We start from the raw sequence: 18,014 nt of genomic DNA on the forward strand, positions 1-18,014 counted from the left end.
CACCGGTGTAGGCTACCGGCAACGACCACAAGCTCCTGTGGCAACGACTGGCAAAGCGGCGGACCGTGACTGACCGTCACTTGATTGTCACTCAGCTCGAGTCCGTCATAACCGAAAGCTGAGCTCCGCTAATCGTTTGTTGGGCTGCCTGTCTATGAACTGTCCCCTTATGCCGTGACGCAGTTCCGGAAGAAATCATACCATATACGGAAATAAAACTACAATGAAGGGAATTCCGTTTTTGCGAGACGCGGCTCATATCAAAAAGACCGCGCAGCGGCTGCACCTTTTATGAGCTCATCAATCGGTGCACATGACGTCACCGGTTATCTGTAGTACGAACTCGGGGAAATTTAAGGAAGAGTAGTAAATACTGTCAACTTCTGTCTGTGTCAACTCCAACAACACAATCTTCATCCCTCAAGCTTGAATGATTCTTTAGTATGTGTGACTGAACTCTGGGCGTGCCTTTCGGAGGCCCGATTGGTCACGTGACAAACAGCAGCCATTCGCTGCGTACGCCTCTCAGAAGCACACTGGAGTTTACTACCGGAAAAGTTTTACTCCATTTGTGTGTCTTGTGAAGTTGGATTGTTCCCATGGATTTTGCCTAGTGGAGTATCAGTGTGGATATCGGCGGATGCTGTTGCTAAATTATTCAGTTTTTTCTGTGTGTGTGTCTTTTCGGCCAGTGGGATAACTGGCTCTGTCGTCCCAGTGTGTACTCCATAGTCATTCAAGATGGCGGATTTTGAAGGTGCAGAGGACCTGAGCGCCAATGAACTGCGCTACCTGGCCATTGACAGGAGTCTTATCAACGACCCAGCAGTGCAAGCAGAATGGGCATCAAAAAAATTGATATGGGTGCCAGACGAAGCCAATGGCTTTGTCACCGCCAGTGTAAAAGGCGACAAAGGCGAGCAAGTGGAGGTGCAAGTGGAAGAAACCGGCAAAAGAATCATGGTGCACCGTGATGACATTCAAAAAATGAACCCCCCCAAATTTAACAAAGTTGAGGATATGGCAGAGTTGACATGCCTTAACGAAGCATCAGTCTTGCACAATCTGAAAGACAGATACTATTCCGGTCTGATTTATGTGAGTATATTAACGTCTAACATGGTTAGGCTAGTGTCACTGTCAGTGGCAGTCAACTAATAACTTAGCGAGTGCCATATACCCCCTACAACCAAGTGTCACACTGTGTGCATGAGTGGCGAGGCTAAGGCGTAACGGTGGCAGTTATGAACATTTCTGTCACTGTCTTGCCTTTTCTTTAAAGCAGTTATGTATGTTTACACCAACAAATTCATGGATAGTAGTGTTGCAATGATTTCTTTACTGAGTTTAATTATTGTTAGTGTTACTGAGTGATTTGCTGGTGCAAATGTATTTATACATAATTTGTCTCTACTAGTTAAGACTGTCATAACTCATAACACACAACTCTACAAACTCAAAATCAGTTCAAGCTGCAGTGAATACACACATGTAATGTATACCATCTACATCAGTACATGTATACATGTATGTGCCCGTGATGTAGGCAGTTTCCTTTGATTTGAAGGAATCATGTGGACACAAGGGTCGGGTTTTACTTCCTGTAATGTGTTGACAGTGATTAACTGATCAGTTTAGTGATGTCAGGTGCTGAAAAAAGCAGTAATGATACTTTACTAGTCCTAGTATGTGTCTATTACTACACTATTTTTGTCATGAAAATATTCTAATTGTACAACAGTAATGTAAGAATATGGCAAATCTCCACAAAATACCAGTTAAGATTTGGGTGATTGAAGGCTGGTATCCCTTTTCCCCGTAAGCCTCTGATGGCCGTAGGATAGATTGTTTTTCTTTCTCAGAGTCGCACAAACACAACTTCACTAAAAAATACTCTGTGGTACAACACCATGGCACACACACACACACATGTATGCACACTCACAGGAAGATTGACCAGCAAATAATGTGCATCATCATTTTGTTCACTCAAGTTGAATTTGAAGTGAAAGGTCAGTGCTGTCTCCAGTACCAGGGCCAAGGCCTAACCCTTGCCTTTAAACCATATGTAATTGGTGTTAGTGTTAATGTGTGTGAGGATGTCTGATGTATTATTGATTCATACCATCATACAATTTATGAAAATGCCATCCGGTTGACCAGTAATAGAAACGGCATCGAAAACAAAGGGAAGGTGTAGACTTTTGTTTGATTTTCTAAGCCAAATGAAGGCCTATTTAGTGAAATTTTCCTTTTTCTTGTGTGTTGCCAGACCTACTCAGGACTTTTCTGTGTGGTTGTGAATCCATACAAGAGGCTTCCTATCTACACAGAGAAAGTGGTGGAATTGTATAAGGGAAAGAAACGGCATGAAGTACCTCCACACGTCTACGCCATCGCAGACTCTGCCTACAGATCGATGTTGCAAGGTATGTGTCCTTCAAGTTTATCACTTCTCTCATACTCATAGTGAACTTAGTCTAAGAAAATTAAACCGGTCAAGAAGGATATATATGTCACATTATGTGTGATACGGATAGTTGTGTATGTAGGTGAGACAGTGACAAAAGGTCAGGTGTCATGTCTACTGTCCCGAATGACACACGATTGCTGACATTTCACCATTGCCAAAAGAATAAACAAATAAGAAATAGGTAGAAAATGAATGTGAACACTGACTTTGATTGTTGATCAGTATTTTCTATACCATTAACAAATAATCTACTTACACATAGCTGTTTGGCAAATGTATGTTGCATGGGACACACTGACATGAAAGTGGAAGATGTTTTTCCCTCTAGAGAAACTACATATCAAGTTACACTTTTTGTGCTCTTCCATTCCAGTTGGCAATCAATTGTTAACGCATGTTATTAGAAAAAATAGAACGAAAACAGATTAGATAGAATGAAAAATGTACTGGTGATGTCATTTGGGACATACTGACATGAAAACGTCACCTTTTGTCATTGTCTCAGGTGTGATCGGTTTGCAATTACTGGTACAGTGGTAGGGAAAGGTGTGTTTTTTTTGTCTGACAGTGACAATGAAGACTGGTATAAAGAAAAGGCAAAAAGGTACCCGCAGAGAAATCATCACACTCTTCTAAGTTTAAAAAGCAAACAAAAACTTAAGTCAGGATGCTGTTCCTGAAAGTATGAAAAGCAAAGTGTTTTCAGATTGTCCCCTCTTAAATCTATTGGGTATAAATCTTCTTTTCGTTCGAAGGTAAAAATAATGGTGCATGTTCGTAATTGAATAGACCCTATCGGTATTCCAAGCTCTCGTAATCTCTCGCAAACTTCAGAGCATAGCAAAGCATGCGGTACAGTGATCTCGTGCGAGCTGCACAAGCCAAGGTTCGAAGTTCTCGCGATGTTCAAAGCATAACAAAGAGCGTACCTCGCGAGAGCTGCTCAGATGAGATACCGAAAAGGTCTATTGTGAGTAACTTGTTTGACATGAAGTTATGGTTGCCATAACAACTAAACAAGAGTCAAGATTTGTGCATTCGGTTCCCGCAGAACATTTGTGAATAGAGCAGTGTTTGAAACTGAAAGGTAGCAATTAACTAAGATTTTCTATATGATTTGAATAATAATAATGGCCTCAAAATGTTCAGAACTGTAGAATGAAACCACAAAGCTTGATGTAAAGATCTGCCTTATGAACAAAGTATGAGGGGCATTTGGCCTGCCTGGTTGGCAGTTATACTGTGCATACAGTGTTGTGCATTGCTGCAGCAAATAGGCTGCAGACAAAATGGGGACAGTCTTATCATCAGTCTGTGTCCTCTGGCTGTGGGATCAGGTTTACTTGAACAGCGCGGGAAGGGTTGAGACTTGAGTAGGGAAACACCACTGACTCAGGCACTGAGACAGCCTGCTATCAATTGAGAGCAGGAGTCACAAAGCAGAGGGGGGCGGCTGTTGTAACTGAAAGTGTGAGTCATACCAGTTAGAAAACTCCTCAGCTTTGAAACACTCACACTGTGTGCTGACATAGCTGTCTGAAGCAGCCTTTGTGCACTGTCAATAGCTGTCACGGCAGACAGAAGATTAGTGATTACTCTCTTTTCTTTTAGTGGCTGAGCATGTGTCCCTCAAACCGGAAGCATCTTACATAAGCTTGATGACTTTGACTGTTTGAGTGTAAACTTGTGAGCGAATAAAAATTACTGTGCTTGTAAGAGATCAAAACACAAGATAAAGTTCACTGAGCATAAGTGTAAATTGTAAAAGGTCAAACTTTTAGAGTTTACAAAGGGAATGAGCTTATTAAATTATTAATCTAAGACAGTCAGTGAGTCACAAACAACGGGCACACACACACAAACGAAATGACAAACACATTATGCACACATTCCCCCGTTGTATTTGGGCAACAATGATATGAACAAAGTACATGTATGCGTCTTGTAAGCCTGGGTCATTTGGTCATAGCACATTTTAATAATTATGGTTGCAAATGCCACATGTATAACAATTAACACTAACAGTGTTGCAATGCCACATGTATAACAATTAACAGTGTTGCAGATGCCACATGTATAACAATTAACAGTGTTGCAATGCCACATGTATAACAATTAACAGTGTTGCAATGCCACATGTATAACAATTAACAGTGTTGCAAATGCCACATGTATAACAATTAACACTAACAGTGTTGCAATGCCACATGTATAACAATTAACAGTGTTGCAGATGTCCAGTTTGGCTTCAACTTGGTTTTGTTTGATTCCACTCTCAGAAGTCAGATGGAGACCAAAAAAAGTTGTGCTACTGCTAGTAGCATTTTGCATTTCTCAATAGCCCTTCTACAACCACAAGTCTAAGTCATGTCACATTATTTTCACTGGTTTTACGTGCATTTGATGTTTGGGATTGCTGAGTGTTTGGAATCTGACGCATGCAGTATTAAGGGAACCATGCACAATCTTTTGTACTAAGGCCAAAAAAAAAAAATTGTCTGTTTCTGGTAACATGGCTAAAAAAAATAGGGTCGGTAGGTCGGGATTTTTATTTTTTTTTTATTTTTTATTTTTTTTTTTTCCCCAAATGTAGACCAATAAAACTAACTTTAAAAATCGCGCAAAGAGACTGGATTCACTATACATAGAGACAAGACACTCAACACATTTACAAATCGTCAGCGGACTTTCGTTTTCACACGTTTTTGTTGTTCATTTTCTCACCCTGTCCTTTACCACCAAAAAAGAAATAAAAATTTTTGAGTTTGGAAAAAAAAAGTTTAGGGTCGGCGCCGAAATTTAGGGTCGGTCGGGTGACCAGAAACAGACAATTTTTTTTTTTTGGCCTAAGTAAAGAAAGTTTTAGTTCTTTTGAAAACTCCAACACTATAGCTTGTATTTGATAAAGGGTGTTTGGGTCTTGTGTTGCAGATAGAGAAGACCAGTCTATCCTGTGTAAACTCCAACACTATAGCTTGTATTTGATAAAGGGTGTTTGGGTCTTGTGTTGCAGATAGAGAAGACCAGTCTATCCTGTGCACGTGAGTATACTGGGAGACTCCTGGCAGTGTTTTTCTTCATTGATTAGGATTTCACTTTTTATATCAACTGAAATGTGTATTAAAGTATCACTATCACTTGTATCAGATTTAGCATTACGATAAGTGGTAGTAGTACTATTAGGAATGTCTGTGCTTATGACGAGGGAGCATGATTGAATAAACCTCCACCTTCTAAAAACCAGTGTTGTTTGTCAGAATGTCACTATTGAAAGCAAGCCCAGCTTCCTTTCTGAGTGTCTTGAAGGATTGTGTAGTATACTCATCAAGTAATGTGCTACATGTACTTGGTAGTGTTCAGGTGTGAATTTCCTCGGTCACACTCTCGCCCCAGAATCCTAGCTCATCCATACACCCAGCTGGAAAAAAATCCTTCTGGGCATCTGGACATCTGGACATGTGGACATCTGCCCTCAGGTGCAAGTTTTCCTTCAGCCCAGAACTAGCTCAATCATCTACCCAGCTTAAGCAATTTCTTCTTGAAGCTGGACAGTTGACAGGTGTAAATCTTCCATCATTTTATCACCTAGGTCAGTGATACTTAAACCCAGCAGGGCAGCAGCTTTTTTAGCTCCAATTATTTTGTAGCACTGCACCCTGTGGCTGTTGTAGAGAGCTGCTTTACACACGTAAAGTAAGGGTTTTAGTCTTTTACTCTCCCTGGCTCCGTAAAGTAAGGGTTTTAGTCTTTTACTATCCCTGCCTCCGGGGCTGCTGACAGGCATCTTTCCAGTAGCAGACCCAGCAACCAAATAGGCAAATCAACAAGCAAGCTGTTAGTTGTTGGCATTGGGTGCCAGGTTGATGAAGAGGGAGGGTTAGTTATGGTCAGAGATGTTTATGGTCAGAGATGTTTATGGCCAGAGATGTTTATGGCCAGAGATGTTTATGGTCAGAGATGTTTATGGTCAGAGATGTTTATGGTCAGAGATGTTTATGGTCAGAGATGTTTATGGTCAGAGATGTTTATGGCCAGAGATGTTTATGGCCAGAGATGTTTATGGCCAGAGATGTTTATGGTCAGAGATGTTTATGGTCAGAGATGTTCTTTTGGAAGATCTCTCAGTCTAAGCCTTGTTTCGCACAGCAAGTAAAGGCAGCGAAAGTGTTGACATTTGTTACTCACATACACGAACGTACACATGAATGATATTGATAGCACTCAAAGTACGCTTTTCCCCTTTGTTTTACAGAATTAAACTAATTATAATATAATATGGGACATATGGATGTTGCTATAAATGTATTGTAAGACGTGAGGCACATTCAGACTCATTCTTGTGTAGATATTAAAAAGGTGAAGTTTTGTATTCTCTGGGTGTAGTGAACATTTCGTAAATACTTATTGGATTTGTAGGAACGGCAGTATGTATTGTGGTGTATGATTTTGTGTACTCTTACTTGCAGAGGGGAGTCTGGCGCCGGCAAGACAGAAAACACAAAGAAGGTCATCCAGTACCTGGCGTACGTGGCAGCATCATCAAAAACAAACCGCAATTCCGTATCCAACGTTCAGCATGTCACGGTCAGTTGATCACCCTCGCCCTCCTGTCCAGAATGACAGTCCTACTGTGTTGCTGTTGATCTCCACCACAAGCAGTCCCCGTGTTCTCTCACACTGGACTGGACCAATACGGGAGATCACCTTGCACACTTTAGGACCGGACTTCTGGACTTCAGTCTCATGTCATGTCGTTCATCCTTCATTTAAGCAACCATGTTCATTTTGCTGATGTATCATATGTTGCTGTGGATGAAAGAATTTGCCTTTTTCTGAATGTTGGATGTGGCCTGTGTCCCTGCGTATGCTGCATGCATTGTCAATGGCTTGTTGAAAGCTTGAGACTGTCAGAGTTGATGAGCCGAGCAGAGGCTAAAGAGCCTGTTATTTGAGACAAAGAGTTAAACATCTGTAGATGCTGTAGACTTTAACTGATTTGAATACCCTTGTTAGACTATACAAGTGACATCTTTTTTCTGTCAAGTGTAAGTCATCAATTTGCCCTGTTCGGGAAACTGGTATGTAGCTGACTAGCTTGTCATGATTCACATTTTCCATCGTTCGAGCAGTATTTTAAAGTTTAAACAATTCGAACAATTCAGCTGTTGTGCCATTCCTGTCATTAACTGTAAGATCTTCACATTATCAGATAATTTTACAAACAGGCATGGCACCTTTTCCCCCAGACATCTTGTAGAAGTTGTACAACCGTGTGTTTTGCTTCTTCAAGCTGACAAGCTCAAGCTGCAATATTTGTTGTGACGGCATGATTGAAACCATGTGTTGGTGTCATCTTGGTTGTGGTGTGTCCCTGTCACTGACTGGATCTGTATCAGCAACGTGTGCTGCCAGTCCCTTAAGTTGCTTGTTCCTTCTCTTTCAGTTGGTTTCAGCCAGGGTTGTGGGAGGCTGAATGCACCATGCTATCATGTGCTTTCTTGTATGCTGTTATATGTGTATATGGAACTTTGTCTTTCGTCTTGGGTTTCTTTTGAATCTATTTAATCATAAATTGTGAGTGCTTCATGGAATGTGCCCTGTACACCACAAAAGTCCTGCTCAGACTTTTCTCATTTGATTTGTAATCAAATTTATTGAAAGGTTCTGCATGATTTGTGTTTTATTTAAAAAGAAAAAAGTGGAATCCCGACTTCTAATTTTATTTCATATTTTAGAGCATGAGCCTGAGCAAGGATGAGTTTCTGTAAGTTCAGCAAAAATGTATGTTTTCAGGGGAAATTCGCTTCTCAATTTTTAAAAGATCAACGCACTTTGATTTGCGTAGAATAACTTATTGGTGAAGAAAACAATGTTTTAGCGGGACATTTGGATTGTGCAAAATGACTATTGCGTATGTTCTGTTTTCTTGAACGTCTGTAATCTTTGGTCTCACTTGTCCTATTTTAGCACAATATTTATCATTCTTTTTTCTTGTGTTTTTGTTTTGTGTTGCACGTTTCCAGTACTTCTGTATCATGGGTTTGGTGAAATGCATGCTAGCTTGTTTGTAGAAAAATCATTCACATCCCAGTTCACTGAAGACTCTCTTGATGGTACATGTATGTGTATCGTGTCGAAGTTTTAAGCTTGCCTGTTTGAACTTGTGCATCAGTTTAGCACTAGCAGCACAAAATCTGAATCTTAAGATGGAAGAGGAACAACCGGCACTAAGAAACTTGTGCATCAGTTTAGCAGCACAAAATCTGAATCTTAAGATGGAAGAGGAACGACCGGCACTAAGAAACTTGTGAATCAGTTTAGCAGCACAAAATCTGAATCTTAAGATGGAAGAGGAACGACCGGCACTAAGAAACTTGTGAATCAGTTTAGCAGCACAAAATCTGAATCTTAAGATGGAAGAGGAACGACCGGCACTAAGAAACTTGTGCATCAGTTTAGCAGCACAAAATCTGAATCTTAAGATGGAAGAGGAACGACCGGCACTAAGAAACTTGTGAATCAGTTTAGCAGCACAAAATCTGAATCTTAAGATGGAAGAGGAACGACCGGCACTAAGAAACTTGTGCATCATGAAAGATAATTGGCCAAAGAATAAATAACACAGAGTGTAAGCTTTGTAGAGAGAATCTTGGCCAGTAACACTAACAGGTCCGAGTGGTCAAGCACATGATGATGTTACTCATAGTCATACATAATTATGTATGATCTACAATATTGCATTATGATAAAGCTAAGCATGGGACAGACCTTGCAAAGCAAACAAGGAACACACCCATAACTTTTGTTCAAGTGAAACAGAAAGGTGGAATTGATTTCAGGACATAGTGGATGGCATTGGTAACAAATTCGACAAGGTGTGTATGGTGTGTTACTCAGCCAGCAAGCAGTGTGCTGTCCTTTCCCCCTGCTTCATCCCATCAATAATGATCACATCTGCCTTAAAACTGTTTTCTATTTAGGATTATTTCTGTAAAGGTGGTTTTTATGTTAAATTAAAATGTAAATTGTAATGGTACAACAATAGTCATCAGATTATAATGTTCTTTAATTGCATCTTTTGCAAATGGACTTGAGAATTTATTGTAGAAGGAAAAAGCGGTGATTTAGAACAACAAAGGATGATCTTTTCTTGTTTTTTTACTTTTTTCTCCAAGACTCAATAACAGACTAAGTTGGCATTTGCTTTGAAGAATTTGTAATCTCATCCAGCGGCATTCAGGTATTTGTTGTAGGTAAACAAATAAGAAAGTAAAGCTTGACGTTTGACAGCCCCTTCTTTACCCTTTGCTGTCTCAAGACAAGTTGCCCAGATCAGCACGCCTCAACCCTTGCATTTCAGCACGCAGGTCTACCACCTAATGTTTTATTTTCTTGCACCAGAATTCAAGTAGCAATAAAACTAAAAGCCTTTCCTGGACTCTTATAAAAGTTGTCCTTGGGGAAGTGTCTGACACTGAGCACTGAAGAAGTGAATTGTCTCCTTGGCTAAAATGAGATACAAGTATTAATTTTGATGAATAAAAATGTATTAAATATTATTGAAGTAAGATTTATGATGTAAGAAAAGGTCTGTTCGTGTTACTTTAAGTGAATCTTCATCATACAGCATCATTACATTACCATCTCTTGTAATTGGCTGTGTTAGCACTGTGGGGCAGGCTGTCTTAATAGTTCTAGCACCAAAGCAACAGCTGTCATAGGGTCTTACCTTGCTCGTAGAGTTGTTTCCTGGGTATAAGAGCTGTGTTATCGTCGGTTCCTCATACACACTCACAATTGAACTCTGACAAGTTCTAACTTGCATGAGCATCAAAACTCGCATCATACAGGACTCATTGCTAAGCTCATAATTATGTAAACATTGCATATTTGAAAAAATTGTGTGAAATCCAGGGGCGTACACGCAAGCATGCCTGTGCACTGGTTTGATCTCTTATTTTCTGTTGCCAAAATTCATGTATGTACTTTCACATTCATGAATCATACTGTTAAGACATGTTCATGCTTCCATTCATCTTCATGATCATTTTTCACTGACACCACTGTGAAAAGTACATACGTAATATTTCTTCACCAGTCTGTATGAAAGTATGCAGTAGAATGATAAGAAGCAGGTAGTTTGACACATGTGTACTACAATTTACAATCACCACTGCAGATAAAGTTTGCACACACTGTAAATTGTATTAGATTGATTGCACTTGTGCACTACCTAGTAAGTTACTTTTAGTCACAGCGTAGAAAGAATTTAGATCTTTTAGTCATGTGACACAGCTTAAAAATAGACATTCCATGTGTTTGCTGTTGTGTTCAAACAAATAAGTACAAAAACACAGATAGCTCGTAGCCCAGGCTTACTGTTGTATGTGTTTTCATGTATTTGTGTATCTGACAGTAAATTTGCCTCAGTTTAGTTTAGCAACAGCTTGTGTGTAGTGAGTCTAGTCTGTGAGGACAAGTTGTATGTGTGCATGGTTTTTTGTTGGCATGACACTCACGTTCTGTTTCTCTCTGTGTTGGGACAATCTTTAGACCAGGGAGCTCAACCTTGTAAGTACCTACCTCAACCTGCTGTAATACATTGCTGTATCGTTTTTCTCTCGTTGATGTTTGACTCGTTGCAATACTTTTAAAAATGTGCCTGATTAAATCTTGCCGCTTTTGCAAAATAAACCTCTACACTTTTTTTTACAGGCTAGTAATTTGTATAAATCGATAGAATTTTGCGTTTTCTGCTTCTGTTTTTTCCAAATTGACGACTTGTGGCTGTAGAAAACATTCAAGTTTCTAACTGGCGCCGCTTGATTAGACAACCGCAGCTAGGATTTTGTATGTGCAGGTAGCGAGATTTAATCAGCGACTGACATTTTTAATTGGCTTGAGTGTTTTTATGTTTGCTAATTTCAACAGGTTGATGTTGTGCATGCACTAATGTTTCACTGGCGCAGTTTTCCCCTTGGTTTTCTTGATGTTATTTATTTTCTTGCAGATTTGCAGCAGTGCCATGGCTTGCCTAGTTTGCTGTTGTAGTTTTGCTTTAACATTTGGTAGTACATGTAACTTAGTACTAGTAGCTGTGTACTGTTTGCCAGAACCTTATAAAGTAGACTTCTTCATGTGCAGCCCTGTGTAGCATCTTCCCGGATGTTCTTGGGGCATTGTGTGGAGAAAGTTGTCTGTTCCGCTTTTCCAAAAACATGCTGCGTCGTGTTTCTTTTTGCTAGCTACCTCTTGCATAGATCCATAACTAATGTACAAACTTTGCAGCTTAGCGCCATGGCAACAGATTTTAACCTAAAATGACAAGTTGTGATTGGTGAAGTAATCAATTATGCTATCCATTATTCTGGCAAACAGGCACCTTCCACATCATTCCAATGGGTATGAATGAACAGCGTTGGCATGTTTCTAAAGCAGGAAGATCGTTCATGGGTGTTCTTACTTCTCATACGCACAGTAACACTTGAACTTGACATAACAACAAATGCAAAACATGCACTATGATGTTGTCATCATCACTGATTTTGTAAAACCCCGAGGGTTCAACTTGAAGCATGTGTACATTACACATAAACAGTCCTCTGAACTTTTGTGTCTTCTATCCTCTGCTCTTGTCCTGTGTTGAGAAACAGGCAATTCTTTGCTCAACTTTTGTGTGTGTACATATACACAGTCTCATCGACACATCTGTCATTGTCAACACTTCCTTTCTCTGTTGACATATATATGATAAAAGCTCTTTGTTTCTAAAAGTAATTCTTCCTCAACTTTCATAAGATACTGGTAACCATTTCAGCTCGCATGACAGTCTTCTGTTTCTTTCTCAGTTTCTTTCTCTTTTGTTCTACCTTACATATTATCCAAAGTACCCCGGTATCATACTCTTACAGCTTTCTCTGTTTCTTGAATCTCTCTAGCACCTTGACTTCTCAGCATTTTGAATGACTGGCTATTCTGATGAAAACTGTCTCAGCACCTTTGGGCAGAGTTCAAGACACAACACGCCCAGAACCGTTTCTCAAATAAATCACATGGAATCTTTGATGCATCAAAGCAAAATGCTATAATTTTGCAATCCACCATAGGAAGCATGTGCATTTCACTGTTTTCTTTTCAACGGGAATGGGGGGAACATGAAGTAAGAACACCCAGAAGATGAATTTTACATGTGAAATCGGTTTGCAGTTGTCTCATCTGACAAAACCGACAATTTGGTGATCTTTTTGCTTTTGAAAGATGTCGTGCATGAGGCAATGTAAAATTAGTAACCTCCTGGTATAATTCTGACATTATTGCCGGTACTTTTTCTTTAAGGCTAGTCAACCTCAGATTTACGCTGCACATGATACCTTGTAGTCAGACACTTTGTGTACACATGTATGAGAGTGTACATGAAGCAAAAAGGAAGGGAGGGGGGGAGGAAGGGATAGAATGAGCTTATGTCAGAGCTGATTTGCAATTGAAGTTGAAAACAAAAGCTTTAGCCTTGAAGGGCTTCCCAATTTCAGGTTCAGCCTCATCGACTTATTTCCTTGAGCCGTTGAGTAGCTTCTTTTCCTTTGGACTGTAGAAAATGTCATTAGCTGCTTTTTATTAATCCTTTGTGAGAATGGCAAAGTACTAAGAAAGTGCAAGTTGAGCAGTTCGGTAAGAGCTGATTTCTGCTGGAATTACAGCAAACATTCCTGGTATTGTCAGTAAAAAATATGTGATAATCTTGTGAAAGCCAAAAGGAGAGGGCACAGAGAACGTGAATTTACTATGAGTTTAATTTAATTGAGACTACTGGTTACCCCAATGAGCCTGGCGTTGATCTGGGGTTGACTTGCTAACCACAATTCAGATGCCAAAAACATCCCCTTTTTGTTCATTTGATATACAGCTGTATACACGTACACCACTTTTGACAAGTCTGATTTATCATGTGTTGGTACACATGAATGCTCTTTGCAAAGATTTGTTTTTACACAAGGCATGTGCATGCTATTTTTTTGTTTGTGGAAATATTTGTGATATCATCATATGGTATTGTTTCTTTAAACAGTTTTTTTTAAACAATTGTTGTTTGGTAAGCAATTTTATAATTAACATGTTATGTTTATATTAGTGTACATGCGTCGTCAAAGGTAATTGTTTTCCTTCCGCACAAATGGATATATCAGTATGTGTTGAACCCTCACCCTATCAAACTGTAAATCCCTCAGAACACGTTCTGTATTGACCACATGTTGAAACTTGTTTTTGCACAGTTCCTCACTATACTTTAAAATGAAAATGTGACCAGTGTATTGCTGTCATTTGATATTTTGCTGCAGCAGTTTTGTTCTGATTAAATTGATCTTCAGCCACATGTACATATAGTGGGAACATGATTTTGTTTAGCAGAATAGTGTACTCCTGGTTCCCCTGGGCTATCTCGGTAAATGAGAATTTGGTGAGAGTTCTTGATAGGTTAGAAATGTAGCGTCCTGACTGAACACCCCCCCCCCCCCCCCCTTCAGATCGTCCACCCTTCCTCAACCTTCCACCCCCACCCACTACTTCTAAAGTTAGAAAAACATATGTTGAATTTCCCTCTTGATTATTTTGGACAAGCAGGCAAAACAAAGCAAGCAGGCAAAACAAAGCAAAAAGAATGAAATGGAATTCCTTGAGTGATAGTGACAGGTAAAAGTCAGGTATGGCTCTGCACAGTGACATAGTGCATGAGTATTTTGTTGGGTGACTTGTTGAATATTTCTCCAGACGTGGCTTTTATGCAGTTTGATTTAATATTATTTAGCCATACTTCTGAAATGAAAAAGGTAAAAGTACATATATTCTTAGATCTACTTCACGGTTAAAGTCAGTTGCCAAAATGCCTGAAGTGTAATGAAAATTCAAGCTGTATAGGTAATATGTTTCCCTATTGTTTTCCCTTTTAAGATAACAACAATTATAGAGTTGATTGAAGGTATTAAAATAAAGTATCTGGCCATAAACATACAAATGAGGTAAAATGCAGTTTGTGTAATTGACCCCTGACTGTGCATGACTGAAAATGAAGGGCAGCTGAGTATTGTGAAGGCAGAACTGAGAGCTGTTAGTGAAGATGTAAGCTAATGCGGCGGATGTTCTTACAGGGTGAACTGGAAAACCAGTTACTGCAGGCTAATCCCATTCTGGAAGCCTTTGGAAACGCCAAGACCATCAAAAATGACAACTCTTCCAGATTTGTAAGTCATTGACATTTCTTTTTCTTCTCTTTGTGTGTGAGTGCGCAGGTGTGTGTGTATGTGTGTGTGTGTGTGTGTATGGTTGTGTGTGTGTGTGTGGTTGTGTGTGTGTGTGGTTGTGTGTGTGTATGGTTGTGTGTGTGTGTGGTTGTGTGTGTGTATGGTTGTGTGTGTGTGTGGTTGTGTGTGGTTGTGTGTGTGTGTGTATGGTTGTGTGTGTGTATGGTTGTGTGTGTGTATGGTTGTGTGTGTGTGTGTGGTTGTGTGTGTGTGGTTGTGTGTGTGGTTGTGTGTGTGTGTGGTTGTGTGTGTGTGTGGTTGTGTGTGTGTGTGGTTGTGTGTGTGTATGGTTGTGTGTGTGTGTGGTTGTGTGTGTGTGTGGTTGTGTGTGTGTGTGGTTGTGTGTGTGTGTATGGTTGTGTGTGTGTGGTTGTGTGTGTGTGTATGGTTGTGTGTGTGTATGGTTGTGTGTGTGTGTGGTTGTGTGTGTGCATGGTTGTGTGTGTGTGTGGTTGTGTGTGTATGTGTGTGTGTGTGGTTGTGTGTGTGTGTATGTTGTTGTGTGTGTGTGTGGTTGTGTGTGTGCATGGTTGTGTGTGTGTGTGTGTGTGTGGTTGTGTGTGTGTGTGGTTGTGTGTGTGTGTATGGTTGTGTGTGTGTATGGTTGTGTGTGTGTGGTTGTGTGTGCATGGTTGTGTGTATGGTTGTGTGTGTGTGTGGTTGTGTGTGTGTGGTTGTGTGTGTGTATGGTTGTGTGTGTGTGGTTGTGTGTGTGGTTGTGTGTGTGTGTATGGTTGTGTGTGTGTATGGTTGTGTGTGTGTATGGTTGTGTGTATGTGGTTGTGTGTGCATGGTTGTGTGTATGGTTGTGTGTGTGTGTGGTTGTGTGTGTGTGGTTGTGTGTGTGTATGGTTGTGTGTGTGTGGTTGTGTGTGTGGTTGTGTGTGTGTGTATGGTTGTGTGTGTGTATGGTTGTGTGGTTGTGTGTGTGTATGGTTGTGTGTATGTGGTTGTGTGTGTATGGTTGTGTGTGTGTGTGGTTGTGTGTGTGTATGGTTGTGTGTGTGGTTGTGTGTGTGTGTGTGTGGTTGTGTGTGTGTGGTTGTGTGTGTGTGTATGGTTGTGTGTGTGTATGGTTGTGTGTGTGTGGTTGTGTGTGTGTATGGTTGTGTGTGTGTATGGTTGTGTGTGTGTGGTTGTGTGTGTGTATGGTTGTGTGTGTGTGTGGTTGTGTGTGTGTATGGTTGTGTGTGTGTGCGTGTTTTATTGTCTTTGTGTGTGTATGGTTGTGTGTGTGTGCGTGCTTTATTGTCTTTGTGTGTGTATGGTTGTGTGTGTGTATGGTTGTGTGTGTGTGTGCGTGCTTTATTGTCTTTGTGTGTGTATGGTTGTGTGTGTGCGTCAGGGTTCGTACAGAGTCCTTGAACCCTGGAAAACTCCTTGAAAATTGGAAAACCTTTTCCAGGCCTTGAAAAGTGCTTGAAAATAGAGTTTTGTTAAATAGTCATTGAAAAGTACTTGATTTTTCCAAATTGTTGTCTATTCATTTCGTCAGCAGCTTGTCTTATTTAAAAAAAAAATGCAACCCCCTTTTTTTCGTCAAATACAGTACACATTTTGGGAGAATAAAAGATCGAGTGAAAACGAAAGCAGATGAACTATTACTAGTCACCCGTAGTTGCTTCCCTTCCCGGAAGTTGGCAAGGGAAACAACTACGGAATGACTAATAGAAATTCACCAGAAACTTGATGACTTGAAAAACTGAAGGTAAGCTTGGTGCTTTGCATTAATTTGGGGAAAATCGTGTCCTTGAAAAGGATTTATTTGGTCCTGGAAATGTCCTTGAAAACTCCTTGAATTGTATCAGCTCTGCCCTGCAGGAACCCTGGTGCGTGCTTTATTGTCTTTGTGTGTGTATGGTTGTGTGTGTGTGCATGCTTTATTGTCTTTGTGTGCGCTACATGTGTATGTTTGCGTGTGTTTCTGTTTGCTTGTGTGAGAGTTTTGGGTATGTTTATGGGTGCAGGTGATTGCTGTTGAATGTTATTGTTATTTACAACCAACTTCTTGTCACTTTGCCTTTCACACTTGTGTTAGGCATCTATCGATAACGTTAGTTCGCTTTGGTTAAAAAGAAATGTCTTTGTTTCAGGGCAAGTTCATCCGCATCAACTTTGATTCTTCGGGTTACATCTCAGGGGCCAACATTGAGACCTGTATCCTTTCTTATTATGTTGCGTACAATATTGTATGTAAAAAATAAAAAGATCCCGCAATATTATTGTAGACACTATTTTGGGGGGGGGGGGACTTTTCACGAGAATAAGTGATAGCATTCTGTTAAAAAAACTATGTTGCAGCTAATAATGTCGGTGTATTTATATTGTGACAAAGCTTTTGAGGCATGCTTTTTCAAACTCTTCACATTAACCTGCTGAGTGGTGGAAAAGGTACATGCAAATATGTGAATTTTGTATTGTGAGCAATAGTAAATGAAATGCTGGAGGTGCATGACAATATGTGAATGTTGTATTGTGAGCAATAGTAAATGAAATGATGGTAAAGGTGCATGACAATATGTTAATTTTGTATTGTGAGCAATAGTAAATGAAATGGTGGAGCTGCATGAAAATATGTGAATTTTGTATTGTGAGCAATAGTAAATGAAATGCTGGAGGTGCACCTTGACCACTCTAAGACCTGTTGGAGAAGTCACGTGCTGTGCGCCAGGCTGAATCGGAGCGAGGCTTCCACGTTGTCTACCAGTTCCTGTCCGGTGCTTCCCCCCAGCAACGCAGTTAGTAGCCTTTTCTTTACTTTTATCTCAAGCAAAGACATCTGGCAATCTTAATGTGGGCATTACATTTTTTGGGCATTACATTTTGTTGATTTTTCACGACAGTAAGAGAAAACGTTCTGGTTGTATTTTGTTAAAAAATTATGATCAATAGAAACGCAGTTCGTGTCATTGTCTCTCGCTCTTACTCTCTCTTTCGAGTTCTTAGTTTGTAAGCAGTAATACGAGTATTACGACGGTATTTTTTAAAAGCGTTAACATTTTCTCTGCCGTTTGTCCGTGGGTTGAAAACTTGAAATTCTTAAAACTTTACAACAGATTGCTAAGAGGTCAAATATTCACTGTGAGTGTCGATCCTTGAAAAGTGCACCATTCTATCCACGTGGCAGGATGATAAACAAACATGGTGTAACACACACAAAACACCCAAGGGTCACGGTGTGGCACTCTAAACTGCTACCATAAGGTGACCCTCAGAGGAAAATGCTTCACAAGAAAAAGATGGTG

At 40.0% G+C, this 18,014-nt stretch overlaps 1 protein-coding gene across 3 annotated transcripts in view; it reads left to right on the plus strand.

The window, feature by feature from the left end:
* Nucleotides 1–376: 376 nt before the first annotated feature.
* Nucleotides 377–18,014, plus strand: part of LOC138960387 (myosin heavy chain, non-muscle-like) — a 60,158-nt gene continuing 42,520 nt past the window's right edge. Inside the window, exons 1-8 of one of the 3 annotated variants that reach the window (XM_070332284.1) lie at nt 377–1,098; nt 2,273–2,429; nt 5,487–5,514; nt 6,940–7,057; nt 11,852–11,875; nt 14,617–14,709; nt 16,863–16,926; nt 17,409–17,507. In XM_070332284.1, the coding sequence (XP_070188385.1) occupies nt 742–1,098; nt 2,273–2,429; nt 5,487–5,514; nt 6,940–7,057; nt 11,852–11,875; nt 14,617–14,709; nt 16,863–16,926; nt 17,409–17,507 (940 nt within the window). In that variant the 5' untranslated portion in view covers nt 377–741. Of the gene's footprint in view, nt 1,099–2,272; nt 2,430–5,486; nt 5,515–6,939; nt 7,058–11,026; nt 11,045–11,851; nt 11,876–14,616; nt 14,710–16,862; nt 16,927–17,408; nt 17,508–18,014 lie in introns of all 3 variants that reach the window. The other 2 variants (XM_070332285.1, XM_070332286.1) reach the window with 2 other exon arrangements.

Source organism: Littorina saxatilis, linkage group LG2 (genome assembly GCF_037325665.1).
Source record: "Littorina saxatilis isolate snail1 linkage group LG2, US_GU_Lsax_2.0, whole genome shotgun sequence".
Taxonomy (NCBI): Eukaryota; Metazoa; Mollusca; class Gastropoda; order Littorinimorpha; family Littorinidae; genus Littorina; species Littorina saxatilis.